We start from the raw sequence: 16,174 nt of genomic DNA on the forward strand, positions 1-16,174 counted from the left end.
GGTTGGAAAGAAGTAGGGTGTCTGATTTTCTGCAGGATTCTATTTGGAATGAAATGTATTGTGTTCCCTTCAAAGTTCTATAGCATCCTCCTTGGACTCTGTCCCTTTGTCTTAGGTACCTGGCCACCCTGAGTACACATCCATGCCAGCCCAGAGAGATGTACAAGGGAAATCCCAAGATACCCTGGAACCCGAAAACATTGCCTTGCACAGTGAGTAGGGCCATCTTCCATGTTGGCTGTCTCGGGGTATTCTGAGAACTAATGAGGAGGATTGTGGAATGCTTTGAGCTGCTCAGATGAAAGAAACCTCCAATTTTTTTTTTTAAAAAAACCCTTCTTGCTAGTGAGTCCACCAAGTCAGCCAGGAATAGAGAAAGACCACTGGCATCTAAGAGACCACCAACGAATGATACAAGGAGAGTAGTTGTTGGCCCTAAGTGCCAAAGATGGTGACAGCTTGGTGGCTTCACTTGATGTGGGTGATAAAACTGTACATTGGACAGAAGGGCAGCAAGTGCTCTTAACTGTGGAGGTATCTTTCCACCTCCTAGATATAATTATAAAACAAATAATTCCTTTTCTTTTTATGGAAATGCCAAATATAGAGATAAGCACACATGATGGGTAAGAGTGGATCCTCTTACTCAGCTTTGGATAGACCTATTCTAGTGTCCACACCCCTGAATGGTCCCTTCACCTTGCAACCTGTGATTTGCTCTCTGGCTAATAGAACATGTACATTTGACTTCCTGCTTGCTGGAAGACTTTCTCTGTTGGCTTAATGAATTCTGGGAAATGCCAAGGTGATAAGGAAGTACAGGTGACCTCTGGGAGCTGTGGACAGTTTCCAGTGGTCAACCAGCAAGAAGCTGGGTGCTGTCCTACACATGCACAAAAAAATGAATTCTGCTAGCGACCTGAATGAGCTTGGAAGTGAATTCTTCTCCAGGTCATGAGAACACAGCCTGGTCTATACCTTGATGGTGTGGGCAGCAGACTCAATAGACCCAGATACCTGAACCACAGAGCCTGAGGTACACTTGTGCTAAAGGCCCCAGGTTCGCGATAATTTTCAGTAATGGGTAATTAGACACAATTACATTCCATAATGTCATCACTTTCTGAGCGTTCCCAGGATTGTTCCTTCTAGCTCCTTGTGTGTGGGAGGTGGATGGGCTGGAGTGTCTAAAAGCACAGTCTAGTTTTCCTGTCATTTCACTTGCAAATACTTTCAGTATGCATCTCTAAAGGATGAGGACTTTTCAACAGTGCCAGATGCCACAAAAAAAAAGAGAGAGAGAGAAAAGAAAAGAAAGAAAGAAAGAAAAAAATCCAGTTTAGTTGAGAAGAAGAGTGGACAAGTACTCTACCACAAGCTATGCTCCGAAACCCTAGAGAGGGTGCAAAGCCACCAAGACAATAGAGACAACCATCAGCTAGAGGGTAGGAAAGAATAAAAGCTTTACTTCGAATGCCAGAGAAACACCAGTGGTTTTTCTTTTTCAATAGCACAGTTAGCAAAGCACTGTAATATGCTTGTCTGCCACAAATATCTCAAATCAAGGCTAATTCCAATTGTCCACGTAAGATCCTAAGCTGCGCTTGGTGGAACATGTCTGTAATGCCAGCATGTAAAAGGTCGAAGCAGAGAATCGGGAATTGGAGACTAACCTATGCTACAGTAGTGAGAACTTGTTCCCAAAACGCATCCATCCACTCATTAAACAAAGAAGAAGCCCTATCCAGCCCCTAAGAATCGCGTTTGCTTTTTAACTTCCTGTGATTCCATGTCCTATCTTACTTCCACTCCTGTTCCCACCACTTCCCAGCTGGTTGCATTCTTTTCCGTTTTTGAGTAGCCAAGCTTATCTCCCTTTGACACTGCGCACTGAGGCGTGCTTTGTAAGGGGAAAAAACTGAGCTCTGGGTTCAGTGCCATCTCTATCACTGGCAGCTTTGTGGTGTTGGGCAAGCAGTTTCTTTGAGCTGGGTACAATAGTGCATCGCAGGGTTGTGGTGAGCATTACCCTCACCACAGTGAGGCGGGCAGTGAGCAGGTGCCCAGCCCTCAAAGAGAAAGCACCTTTCCCAAAGCTGCCTTTGTTGCTCTCCAAACGCTGAGCACCAGAACGTCCAGTACCTTGCCTCCCCCGCCTTCGTCGCAGGGGATGCAGGGACTTGTAGTTTTAGGTCCCCAAGTCACGTTTCCTCTCAGAGCTGGACAGCGAGAGAAGGAACTACATATCCCAGCGGGCTCCGAAAAGAAAGTAGGGCTCGGAAAATCGAGCATTGCTGCCTGGTATCTTTTTGCTCCCGGTTACCCTAGTGCACAGCCCCAGTAAACGCTCGCACCCCGCAGCGATGCTCAGGAGCGCAAAAGCGCGTAGGCGGCTGAGGCTCTCTGGCGCTCAGCTTGAGCCCTTAGGTCCACCTGACTGTGAGGCTGGGGTGGAGAGAGAGGCGCACTCCGAGCATCCTCTAGATATGCGGTCCCTTTACTGTGTGGGGGCTCCACCGGGGGCATTGTGAGCATCAGTGGGGGAGAAGTAGAGGATAGAAGATGGGGGAGGCAGTGACCCAAACAAAGCCTGCCACAAGGGGCTTTTAATCCGAAAGAGGGACCCAATCGGTTGCTGTTGGAGTGGACACAGACCGCCCTGCCATCCCCTGCCCTGCGAGGTCCCGAAGTCTGGGCCGCTGCTCATCAATCTGTCATCAGGCATTCAACCCTTCCACTGGGCATCAGTAGAGTTTCCCCGGCATCTCGGCCACGCGTGGCGATGGGGAGGAAGAGGACGAGCCGGGGTCAGGCCAGGGAAGGTCACTCCTCCACGCCAAAGGGTACTCGGGTCCCCGGTAGTTGCAAGAACGGTTTTGCGAGTGTAGCCCTGAGGACACACGTGTCCCGAGGCGGCAGCTGCTGCCGGGAATAATCCGGAGAAGCCTGTAGCGGACAGAAGTCAGCAGGGAGCGCATGGCGCCTCAGCACCGAGGGCAACGACCCGATCGCTCCTGGGGCGAAGGATGTCACTGGGAGCCAGGCGCCTTCCTCTGGGCGCGCCAGGCCTGCCCAATCCTGGAGCCCTGCGCTCTGGCCCGAGGGGACTGTGGCAAGGGACCCCGGGGAGCCGGTGCCCCGGCTTCGCTGGCGAAGAGGAGGAGCAGGAGGAGGAGCCCGGCTGTGAGGCGCGGGCGTCGCCGCCCACCCGGCCGCGAGGAGGCGGACCTGCTCGGAGCGCCGCGCGCGCGCCGGGGCTGAGCCTTGCAAACAAGTGTCTGTGGCAGTGTCCCCGCGGCCCTCCGGCGGCCCTCATCGAGCTAGGGCTGGCTCCTCCGGGCAGAAGGAACCGAGGAAGCCCCGGGAGCCGCCGCCTCCACTCTCGGCCGAGAGCCCCCCGTGCAAGGGGCGGCGGACTCTGCAAGGCTGCACGGCTTGTGGACGCGGGGTCGCAGCACGGGCAGCGCCCCGGCTCTTCCCGAACAGCTCCTGACAGAATAACGCGCGTGGCTGTCCCCACCCCTGGGAGGGGTTGCCGGTGCCGCGAGCTGCCTCCCAGTTTGCAGCGCTCTCCCCTGGGAGGATCCGCCACGGAGAAGGAGTAGAAGCCACCTGGCCGAGGTGCAGAAGTGGCTCTGGAGGGAGCCGGCGTGGGGTCCGCAGCCTCGTGTCCCCCACCCTGGGCGCGGCGATCGCGGATCCGCGGGCCGGAGCCCAGGCGCAGCCGGGAGCTTGCTGGCGGCGGGGCCAGGCGCACCGCGATTTGGGGGTCTGCTGAACGGTCCCCCGCGCCCGACGGGGTCCTGTAGCCCCCTATCCCCGGGCTGGAAGCCACGGAGAACCGCTGCCGCGGGCTGAGGACTAACACCGTCCCTCCCGAAAGCGGATTCTGCTATGACAGCTGGGCTCCCCAAGGGGTTAACCTGGGTGTCCTCGGCAAAGTTGTCGCCGAGCCGGGAGCCCGTTTAGGGGTCACAGCGCCGCGGCTCGGGGGCCGGCCGGGTGGCCGGCGGCGGCCGTGGCTCGGCGGGACCCGCGGGGCCGGGGGGCTTCTGGGGGTGTGCGCCCCCAGCCGGCTGCTCTCGTGGATGCCTCCCGGCGGCGGCGGGCCCATGAAAGACTGCGAGTACAGTCAGATCAGCACCCACAGCTCCTCCCCCATGGAGTCGCCCCACAAGAAGAAGAAGATCGCGGCCCGGAGGAAATGGGAGGTGTTCCCGGGGAGAAACAAGTTCTTTTGCAACGGGAGGATCATGATGGCCCGGCAGACGGGCGTCTTCTACCTGACGCTCATCCTCATCCTGGTCACTAGTGGACTCTTCTTCGCCTTCGAGTAAGTGGTGGCTTCCAGATGCCATCCTCCCCTCGTCTTCCCCCGGCCTCTATTTTGGCGACTTTCGTTTTCTGGTGTATTTTGTTATATAATGCCAGCCCGCTGCTCTCCTTGTTTTCCCTTTAAGGGGCTGTTTGATTTTCAGCACCCCCCCCCCCACGCCCCGGAATAACGACTTGATGGGCATGGATCCTGGGAATAAGGAAGAGGGGAACGGGGACAGGTGTAAGCTGTGCCAGGTCACGGGCTCCAGAGCATTGGGTGGAACCAGGCAGGTGGGTTCCCTCCTCTGAGTTTGGAGCTAGCACATCAGCCCAGGTGCAGCCTTCTGGGGGGAGGAGTGTGGGGATTTCTAAGATAGGGGTCGACAGACCTGACTTATCCCCACCCCCTGACCCCCACCCCAGCCGCTAAGGAAGTGTGAGGCATCTTCTTAAGCCTAGTTGGCTAAATCTTGTAGTCAGTTTGCAGAATCATGAGGAATCTTAGTTATTTTAGGTTGAAAGTGTTGATTACCTACAGTGTCCTGTGTGGGTAATCTCATTTTTCCTTCTCCTTGTACCCCTGATCACCAGCCTTTTCGCTTACCAAGGGTGGAGCGTTTGTCCTCTTTACTTTCGAAGAAGTTCCCATAGAAAATAACCACAATAGATCACTCGGGAACAGGTGAAAGATGTGAGGCCTGGAAAGGAGAACAGGGCACTGCATGGCTCCTCCTGATTCCAGAAACAACACTTGGGGACTTTATCCTGGGGGCCGGAAACGTGTGAGTCTTTAGGAAAAATCAAATTGGGCATAGCAAGGATCCTTCTTCCCGCTGAAGAAAGGTCTCATTTATCAATAGCCGTTAGGTAAAGAGTTTAGCCATACTCCAAATTGGTATCAGTTGTTCTGATTGAGTTCAAAATTTGCAGCTTTTCACCCCTCCCCCATTCTGTGCTCAATAAAAAGTTACAGCCTCTATCCAAACTTTTAAAGAGGAGCATGTTTCTGGGCAGATTTTCTCTGAGCTGCCCACACCCCATTTATTACAGGCATGATAATGCTTTCAGTCATTGCCGAGTCTTCCGGCTAGGGTAATCTAAAACCTACAATGCTTGTTTAGTTTTGTCTTTAACAAGTGCTAGGCTCTGATTTTGATGCCCCAGCTTTTGCTTATTTACCCCTGACAGCCCCCTGCCCTCCATTTCTGATTTTTGGATTGCCCAGGTGCCTCTTAGGTTAACCTTTGTGGGTGTTTGAGACTACATTGGTGGCATCTGGCGTTGGGGGGGGGGAGGACCTGTGGGCTGGAGGGAAGGGATAGGAGCTTCGTATAGAATGCCAAGGAGGCATCGTCTGTGGAGCCCCTGTTGTTTCCTTGGGTGCCCAGCCAGCCAGCCTCTTGTCCCCGCTGACTGGACTCTGGAAACTGGGGAAAGGGGTACAGAGGCCCCTGAGGCATTCTACATCAGAACCAACACCCGGGAGGGAATAATGATGCCACATGTCTGTCGGAAATGCCACCTCCTTTGCAGTGGCTTTGGTTACAGGTGGCTTTAGTTGGAGAGCATTCACTGTGTCTCTGTTGTCACAAAAGGCTTCGAGTGGATTCCTATTGGCATTTTAATCTCATTTGGGGGCTTCTAAGAGTGGAGACAATTAGATAATCTTCATGACAGAGTTACAGAGCTCCGTTGTGAGTGTGCCGCACGCAGGGTGGTGAATAATCACTTTTGATGCATATCCAAATCTTCACTGTGTGGTTAGGGACCCCCCTGAGTTATTATGCTCTATCTTTTATTTTCTTTCATCATACATTCGTTTTTATTTCTCGATCTCTCTGTGTGTGTGTCTTTCTCCAAGAGTTCCCCAAAGTCCTCACTTGCAGCTTGTTAGGATCCTCTGTTGTACCACTGTTGTGCTGGCTGAGGACGGTAGGGATCGCCGTGGGCTCTGGGGTTTTATTAGATCCTATTTGCAGCATCATTTTTATGCCCGCTCTATGAGAGTCAGGGTGTGTGTGTGTATGCTTGCTCTCCACCACCAGTGTTGTTTACTAGGCAACCTGAAGCTTCAAGAATGTAAGAGACCCATCCTCGAGTTGTGCCTCAGTTGAGAAAAATCACAGGTTTATTCAGACCCCGGACTGTCACGGTTTGACTAGGTTTTGTCATTGTATTCCATTGCTGTGTCATGGGCACCGACACTGTTTTACCTTTTTAATCACTGCTAGAGACAGAATGAGATCAAACTACTCTAACCGAGTTTATTTGCTAGAGACTCAAAAACCAGTTAGCCACACACATAGGAAATGTGATCAAGAGGAAATGCCAACATTATCCGTTCCTGCCCATCTTTCTCCTGATCGTTCTTTACGGAGCACATACTCTGTGGTTCCCTATTTTGAGTGTTTGGTTTCATGTCTCAGTAGCTTTTCATGTGAACAGTTGTGTCAGGCTTATCATTATGGTGAAAGACCCTGGAAAAATGATTGAAAGGAGGAAAGGCGCGTTTTGGCTCACAGAGTCAGAGGCTTCAGTCTCTGTGTGTCTGGCCCATTGCTTTCACACCTAAGGAAAAGAAAGGATGACATGCCGGCAGGGCCATGTGCTTGAGGAAAGCTACTTACCTCACGGCAGTTAGGAAGCAGAAAGAGAGAGAGAGATGGGCCCCCACTGGACCTCCTTCCTACAACGAAGCCTCATCTCCTACCACCTCCCAAGGATGCTACCATATAAACCCACCCTTTGCCCTCCGCATTCCCAACCTGGAACAGATGCATGAGAAAGTGAAGCCGAGAGAAGTGGACTCCCCAGAGCTCAGCAACAGGTCTTGGTGGTGACGTCAGCCCCTGGAGAATGGCAGAGTAGAGATGATTATTCCCACGGGAGAGATGAAGAAAACCATCACAACACTAGCTGAGGGAAGGCTGCTGAGCTCAAATCCAGTCGCCCTTAGGCTCACACCCATCCTGTTTTCTGCAAAGTGTACAATCTGGCTAGAAGCAGAACTTTTGGAAATGTAGATCCTAAACTTCTTTCCAGCAATATGACCCTCAATAACTGGTCATTTTAAATAAACTTTGTGTTGGTTAGGGATCATCATCATCATCATCAAATTGACACTACCATGGATCACCTAGGAAATGGAAACCTCAATTGAGGGATTGCCCAGATCACATTGACCTGTGGCCTTGTCTCTGAAATGTTGTCTTAATTAATGATCAATGAGGGAGGGCCCAGCCCACTGTGGGTGGCATCATCCCTAAGGCAAGTAAGTCTGGGCTATGTAACAGAGATAGCTAAGCAAACCAGTGAGTGAGCTGGTGAGCAGCATTCCTCCATGGTTTCTGCATCAGTTCCTGCTTTGATTTCCCTCAACAATGGACTGCAATCTGTAAGTGTAAACTGAAAATAAACCAGAAGGTGCTTTTGCAGTGGTTCTCAACCTGTGGGTCTCAACACCCCCCCCCCCAAAAGACCATCTTGAAGACACAGCTATTTACATTACGATTCATAACAGTAGCAAAATTACAGTTATGAAGTAGCAACAAAAATAATTTTATGGTTAGGGGTCACCACAACATGAGGAACTGTATTAAAGGGTCTCAGCATTAGGAAGGTTGGGAACCGCTGGGTTAGAGTGTTTTATCACAGCGACAGATTCTAGGCTATGTCAGGTTGAAAATGAAAGTCAGCACGCCTTGGCTTCCAAAATCTATAAAGCGGGATTTATAATATCTACCTTTAAATGTTAGTATTAAGGGGACAATATTCTCAGGATGGTGTCTGGTGTGGAGCAATGCTGATTGCATGGTATATATTGTTAGGTTAAACCTCCCAAGGAGGCTGCCTACCCTTTGAGAGTCTTCAGGAAGCAAGCATGTGGGTTAATAAGCGAGCGTGTTGAGAGAGCATTATTAGTACTGGGAAAATGTGGTACTGTGCAGTCCCTCCTGAGAACAGCGACCTTTATAAAAGTCCCCAGAGCCCCTGTCAGCGGTGTCCTGGATCTCACCCCTGCAGAGTGGGCGGCCTGCAGGGGTGCCGGAAGAAGTGTCCCAGTCCACACCCCAATTTCATCTCCGTTTCTGGAGCTCTCTCATTTTAGAAGTGTAAACCAGCGAAGAAGCTCCAGAAGCAACCAGCTGTAACACTTTGCTCTTTCCAAGCAGGTCAGGGCTGCTTATCTTTTTGGCTGCCTGTATTGAACATATGGAGCGCTGGTGAGAGATGACAGCATTTCATAGCTGGCATTTAAGAGGGGAGGAAGGGATGCTGACGGCAGCACCGTTGAGACATCTCATCACCCCTTGTAGTTACCAAGGGTCTCCTCAAAGACTGTAGTACCACCATTCCCACAGCCGCAGAATGGGATTTGAACACATGTATACAGGCAGCCTCCTATTTTGCCATGGCTAAAAATCTGAAAGTGAAAAACCTTTGTTTCTAAATATTGGAAAGGGGTAGAAAGAGGGACCTGAATAGGAAGCCAAGTGAGGGTCTTGTTTCAGGGTTCTCATGTGAGGTGAGTGGAGACCTGCTAAGATCCCAGGCATGACTGTGTCTCCTTGTGACAGGTTGCAGTTATTACTGGGGTCCAAATGTAAGAACTTGGGAACATTCTCGGAAATTGTTGTTGCTAGAAGTCCATTGATGTTTGCTTCAAAAAGCAGTGTGGGGCCAACGAGATGGCTCAGCAGGTAAAGGTGCTTGCAGTCGAACTTGACAACCTGTGTTCTGTCTCTGTGACCCACATAGTTGGAGAGAACTGACTCCTGCAAGTGGCTCTGTCCTCCAAAATGCATGCCTTGGCATGCATACACACACACACACACACACGCACACGCACACGCACACGCACACGCACACGCACACGCACACGCACACAGGATAAACAAATCTGGAAAAGTAGTATTTTCCTTTCTCTCTATCCTTTCTCTTCCCCCTCCTTCTGGAACCCTCTCCTCTGGCTTCCTCCATCTTTTGTTGACTTCTTTTCTTGTTAATTTAGCTAACCCCCTCTGAAATAAATGAAGAGCCGTTGGAAGTCAGCAGAACTGGGGTCATGCTTGCCTTGGCAATGACACTTGAATATGTTCTTGGTAAATCAAAGTGTCACTTCCTATAATAATGATGTTGTTCTAGGTGGAGTAATCTTCATCATCTTGTAAGGGATTACCCTTGTAACATAGGATCCTAGTTTGTGTTAGAGAGCTCTCTATCACTTTAGTGGAATGTCTGAGATAATTAACACAGGAAGAGAGAAAGCTGGTGTTGGCCTGTGGATTTAGAGGCTATAGCCCATAGTTTGGTAGACCCGTTTCTTTTAGGACTCAAGTAGGGGATCTAGATGACAATGGTTGGAAGCACTTAGTGGGACAAAACTCTTCCTTTATGGCCAAGAAGCAGAAGAGGATGAGGATGGAAACCCATAATCCCTTCTGAGAGGATGCCTCAATTATCTAAGGACTTGCCTAGGCCCTGCCTCCTGACAGCTCCATCACCTCCCAACAGTGTTACTCTAGAGACCAAACCTCTAACACATGGGCCTCTGGGGAGCATTTGGCATCCAAGATGTAGCTGAGGCTGTCTTCTGTAAATAATTGTCAGTTCCAGTAATGCCTCTGTCATGGATGGGTTAGCTCATTATAGACTGGAGATGCAGCTCTTGGGACCCTGAGGGACCATCTTCTCTAGCTCCTCCTACACAGAATGTATCTTGTTTTGTACCATTCTCTGAAAACATCTGCAACATGTTGTATCTTCTGGCCAGATTCTGGTTATACTGTGTGCTGCACAATACCAGGGAGCTGACAGAAATGGTGGCAGTAACTCTCAGGACCTTACGAGGCAACGTTCCCTGTCCACACAGTGATGGGCAGGATATTTATAACTCACTGTGATTCCCCAGGAATATTAAGTGACTTCAAATTTTCATTATAGGCCTGGCATCGTGGTGCACAACTTTAATCCTGGCACTCAAGAGACAGAGGAACTCTGTGAGTTCAAGGCCAGCCAGGTCTACAAAGCAAGTTCCAGGAAAGCCAGGGCTGTTACACAGAGAAACCCTGTCACACAAAAAGCAACAAAACAAATAAACAAACAAAAACTTCATTATAATCTCTTACATGACAAATGCCCACTTCTTCGTGTATGTGATCAACACATGCGTGTTCCGAGAGGGTCCTGTTCTGTTCTGCTCAGCGCTGTATTCCTCCATACCTAGAACAGTACCGGTACACAGCCCACTCAGAAAATTTGTGTTTAATTAACTCCTCATAAATTGGAAAACTATTTAAAAGCTTCCCCGTGTTTTAGTTTTTGTACTTTAGGAGACTGTATGGATTGATAAAGTTTATAATTGATAATGGTCTGCAGAACACATTTAGCTTACCAACTGTATTTGATGTGATTCTTCTGAATTCAGAATCAAGTGGTAACCTTTTTCAAATGTGTTCACTGAAGCAGAAGTTTTCTTAGTGACTTAGGAAGCTAGTCATAGGATGTTCATTGGCTGAGACTGCTTTCTAGTATTTCTTTATTTATGCCCTAAATGCTCTAGGCAAATAAAGCTCTCTGATATCTATATATGTATGTGTGTGTATATATGCATGTGGGGTATTGTACATGAGTGCAGGTCCTGGGGAGGCCAGAAACATTGGATCCCCTGAAGCTGGAGTTACAGTCAGTTGTGAGCTGCCTGATGTGGGTGCTGGGAACCAAACTTGAGTCCTCTGCAAGATTAGTACGTGCTCTTAACAGCTAAGCCATCTCTCCAGCCCCAGCCACCTATGTTTCCTTGTGTTCTTTCTGAGCTAGTGGGAAGTGATACTGTGTTATGCAGAAAAGATTCATGTAGGTTCCCAAAATAGGGTAGTGATGCTTAATTATTTAATGGACCATATCTGCATATCCTGGAGATTTTTCTTTTCTGCAGTATAATCTTGTACATGATTTATTCATGACAGAGTTATTATGTCTTAGCAATAGAATTTAAATGAAGGATTTCAAGGAAGTATGCTATTCTGCTGTAGCTGGAGTTGTTAGTGAGTCTGGAAGTGTTCATATAGATACTTAAAATTAGTTGCATCTAGGAATTGGGGTCTAATAAAAGGTCCTTTTGTTCAGTTGCTCAGGTAAGGGCTGGGAACCATCTTATGTTCTTATTTAGTTGTTTCTTAAATGTAAAAGACGGATCCCACTTCAAATGTTTTGTTAAATTTGAGTCCAAGTCTTATAGTGTAGTACAGGCTGGTCTGGAACTGGAAATCCTCATGCCTCTACCTCCCAAGTGTTGGGGTTATAGGCATGTGATATACACAACAAGATCTCAAATATATGTTTTCAAAACAATTTTTACTTGAGTTTTAATCGCACGTGTCTGTGTGTGGGAATGTGCACCTGAGTGCAGGTGCCCCAGGAGGTGGGAAGTGGGTGTCGGATCCTCTGGCACCACAGTGACAGTGTTTGAGGCCTCTGGTGTGGGTGCTGGGAACTGAACTCAGCTGCTCCAGAAGAGCAGGAAGTGCCCTGAACCACTGTGCCATCTCTCTAACCCTTCAAGCAGATTTTTTTTTAAAAAAAATCTCTTTTAATTTAATTTTTAGTTAGTATACAGAATAATAGATTTCACTGTTACATTTTTGTATGGTTTTCATTGTACTTTATAAAATAGATGGGCTTTCTATATCTCCGGTTTTCATCTTTTAAGGACTTATTCACAGAGATTACTCATAAATGCATGCTCAAGTTTTGAGGTAGAACACTATGGGGGAAAAAAATCCACCAACTACCACCCGGCTCAAGAACTGCATCAATACCAGTGCTTTTTATGTTTTTAATTAAAATTTTTAATTGACACATAAAACTTACAGCTATTTATAGATTGTCATATAGTGTTTTGATTTGTGTTAAAATCAGGGCAAGTGCATCTGTCACCTTAAATATTAACCATTTCTGTGCTGCTAAAACACCCATCTTCTCATTGTTTTCTGAAATATTATTGACCTTTCCAGCCTACTCCTGTCCTGGATCCTTTGGTCCAGACTTAGCTCCCTCCTCTGGGGCCATGGGAAGTTGGAGTCTAGTCTTTTTAGTACCTGGCCTTTTGCATTCCCAAACAGTAGGATACTTGGTTTCATGCCTCTTCAACCCTCCCTACCCCCCTCCACACTCTCCCACCCTCCATTTCTTTCTTTTAGGTCTCAGGCATGCCAGGCGCTACCAACCAGGCTATGGCCTCAGCCCAAGCTTTTCTTTACCAACAACGCTCTATCAAGCAATGTGTAGTCTTTCTTTCCTGAAATGATAGCGTTGACTTCGTGTATTTTTAATATAAGGTGGCATCACATTGGATACATTTACTCGCACAGATGGCACAACTTTTTAATTTGAAATGATTTCAAGCTTCCGGAAGAGTTAAGGGAATAATTTAGTCCTGTAGACTCTTGAGTCCCGTCACTTGTTGATGTATTTCTTGCTCTCCCTTCCATTCATGCTCTCTGTTGTAATCCCCCCCGCCCTAACCCCTGAATATTAAGTTGACATCGTGCGCCCTCGCTTCCGAACGCTTCAGTGTATAATCAGTTTGTATCACGTTTGTTTTTTACCGAGACATGGGGCTCTTACTGTGCAACCCAGGTTGGCTTCAAAGTGCAGCCTTCCCCTCTCAGTCTCTTCAAATGCAGGGCTTATAGGCAGGGCCACTCCGTCTGTCAACTGTGTAATTCTTAACAGAAAAAAAGATGCTTTCCTTTGCCAATATGGGGATGTTTTCAGTTTTAGGAAGCAACATGGACTCAATAATCCATCAACAAAGTTTGTCATTTATCTCAGTATAACCCATTCACTTTATCATCCAGTTGTTCATTTTCTGTTTTCTGAGCATTACTTTGGTTTTTGTTTGCTACCTTCAGCCTTGTTCTCCACTAATTATCATATTCTTAGTTTTCTATTTTGTCTTCCTTTAAAACCTTAGGCTATGTTCTTTTGTGCTATCATTAGTAATTGCTTAAGATACTGTGGTATGACCTTTTATCTGTTACAGTGCACTTCCAAATAGCAGTATTGTACTTCAAAAATAACATATGAAACTTAGCACACTATCATTTCCTTAATCTTTGTACCCTTTGTATTCTTACTATCCTGCCTTTTACATCTAAATATGGTATAAAACCAGTAATGTTATTTTTCCAGCTGTTTATAATATCTAAAAGAAATGTAAGCCAATGTATAATGAAAATGCTTTAGAACAAAACACATTTACATAAAAAGACATGTTTGTATATATGCAGAATTTAAAATGGACTCTATATCTTTGCATGTTACAATCTGGACTACCCTTGGTCTCCTTTGTTTTCAGGGTCTTGCTATGTCAGCCAGTCTATATTGTCTGCATTTTTTCTGTTGGCTTAGAAATATTCCCCTCCCTGGATGGAGATGGTAGAGCATACCCCTTAGCTGAGCATTTGGGAGGCAGAGGTAGGTAGATCTCTACGAGTTGGAAGACGGTCTGATGTACATAGTGAAGCTCTGTCTCAAAACCACTACCTCCACAAAACAAAAACAAACCAACAAAGATATCATCTTTTCTGTTTCTTATATTGAATTTGCCTTAATATCAAATTCACATATTTTAGTGGATACAATCTAGTGTGATGAAATAGATACACATTTGTTTCCTTTTGCATGTTTTACTGTGTGATAGCTCTCCAGCTGATTGCCTCTTTATAGTTTGTTCTCAATAGTTGCTGTATGACATGTGTCTGTGACTTTCTCTGTATTTATCCTGCTTGGGATTTGCTAGGATTCTCAGGTCTGTGGGTTGATATGTTTCATACGATTTGGGGATTTCCCATTCATTATTTCTTCTATCTTCTTTCCTATGAGTCTACTTAGACATCATAACATTTTTTATAGTACCATGTACTTCAATTTATTCCATGTGTTTTCTCTTTCCTTTCTCTTTGCATTTTATTGTGTTTAATTCCAACCGATCTGTCTTTGAATTTATTATGTCTATGTTAAGCAACTTTAATATCTTGCTTTTTCTCTTTTTCAGCATCCCCTCATTCATTTTGTTTTGGTTTCTAGTTTTCTGCTGAAGACACATTTGCCCAGCAACTCCAGTGTCTGGGTGACCTCTGGGCTGGCTATGGGTTCTGTATCTTCCTCCTTTGTGTGCATCATACTTTTTGATTATATAGTAGTCATTGTGTGAAAAGGAATTAAAGAAATTACAATAATTTACAAAATTTTAATATCCTTAGTGTGTGGATTGACTCAGCCTTATTTGTACAAGTTTAATATCCCTTATCAAAAAGGCTTGAGACCAGGGAGTTCATTTTTTCTCCAATCTTGCAGTTTTCGCACGCACATAACCTGAAGGTAACTTTGTAGACCCATTTTAGAAAGCGTAGGTGTGGCTTGGATCCTTCTCATGAAGTCAGGTGTGGAATTTCCACTGATTGAAGTCACGTTGGTGCTCAGAGAGTTGAGGATTTTCATGTACTCAAAATTTTGGATTTTTGTATTAAGCACGCTCCATTGAAATGGTTGTGACTTTGGGAGAAGCTTCAGTTGGATTATCCCTAGCTTTTAAAAGGTTGGAGGGTCAAATCGTGCTTTCTCTCTAGCGTGTTTATGATCTGAGCCCCGGCCAACCAATTTCTTCATGTTTTCTAGTCTAGCACCAGTTCAGAGAACTATGGAGATTTGTCTCGGCCTTTTAGCTTGACTGACAGCCTTTGTTTCTGCTTCAGACCCTGCCCCCAGCTTTCTGGGCTTCAGGCCATCTCTTCTGCTTGTTGCTCTGGCCCAACTTTGGGAGGTCTACCGCCACGGCCTGGTTAAGTACCTGAGACTGGCAGACTCCATTTTTAAGCTCTGATCCTTCCATGCCTTAATTTGAGATGGGTCCCAGGAGGCTCTCAGCTGCCCTCTCCTCTCCCAGACATTGGTGTGCCCTTGCTGTGTGTTGGGTAAAGACCAACAGGAAGGAGTTGAGTTGACTGGCGGTGCACGCTTCCTGTGAGGCTGAGGCTCTTTGGAGGTTATCCATATGACAGTCCACATGTGGCCATTGATGCCAGTTGACGATTTAGCTGGTTTCTCCTGGCCATGGTAGGCTCAGTCCTTCCTCCTGCTTTACCAGGACGGAAGCAGCTGCTGGCCCCTTTTCTCTAGGGAAGGGCTCTTGGCATTTAGATTTCTTCGCATTGTCAGTTTCCTGACAGATTTCAAAATCCATGCTTTTGTTGTTCTCACAACTTTCAGCCTGTGAGGATTTTAAACTTAATATTGTATTTCTCATATTCCTTGATGTATTGTTTCATATATATATATATTTCACATTTACTGCGGTAACAATTGCTCTGTGTAAACATGCTCTCTGATTACCCTTTACATTCCTTTTAATTCTTCCTTCTTTGATTCTGATTCTTAGAAATAGCTGACATTTTCTAGGATAGAATATGCCAGACTGCCACATCATAGGTTATTTTCTTAAAATGTGTCCTGTCTCTGCCTACAACATCCAGACTGAACTACTTCAGTCTGAATCTCTGAACGTGAGTTTAGCATGGATTCAATGGTTTTACCTGATGATAAAGAAAATCTTCTTACCCAAAGGCTAAATCCCGTCAACTGATCATTGATCATTGATCAACATAGCATATATATTATCATCACAATGTATAGAAATATCCTTACGACGAACAAGGTATTTTATTACTAATCTTTACCTTTTACTTTAATGTTAGTTCTTTGCTTTTTAAAAATAAATTCAATGCTTTTGCCCCCTTACTCATGATACCTTGGCTTTCGAAGGTCTTCTCTGGTCTTGTACTTCACTTCTTCA

The 16,174-nt window shown here is 46.6% G+C and overlaps 1 protein-coding gene across 1 annotated transcript in view; it reads left to right on the top strand.

The window, feature by feature from the left end:
* Positions 1 to 3,861: 3,861 nt before the first annotated feature.
* Zdhhc14 (zinc finger DHHC-type palmitoyltransferase 14) overlaps positions 3,862 to 16,174 on the top strand; it is a 260,731-nt gene continuing 248,418 nt past the window's right edge. The window contains exon 1 of the mRNA XM_059272812.1: positions 3,862 to 4,333. Within this exon, the coding sequence (XP_059128795.1) occupies positions 4,089 to 4,333 (245 nt within the window). The 5' untranslated portion in view covers positions 3,862 to 4,088. The remainder of the gene's footprint in view (positions 4,334 to 16,174) is intronic.

The sequence above is a fragment of the Peromyscus eremicus genome, chromosome 8b (genome assembly GCF_949786415.1).
Source record: "Peromyscus eremicus chromosome 8b, PerEre_H2_v1, whole genome shotgun sequence".
Taxonomy (NCBI): domain Eukaryota; kingdom Metazoa; phylum Chordata; class Mammalia; order Rodentia; family Cricetidae; genus Peromyscus; species Peromyscus eremicus.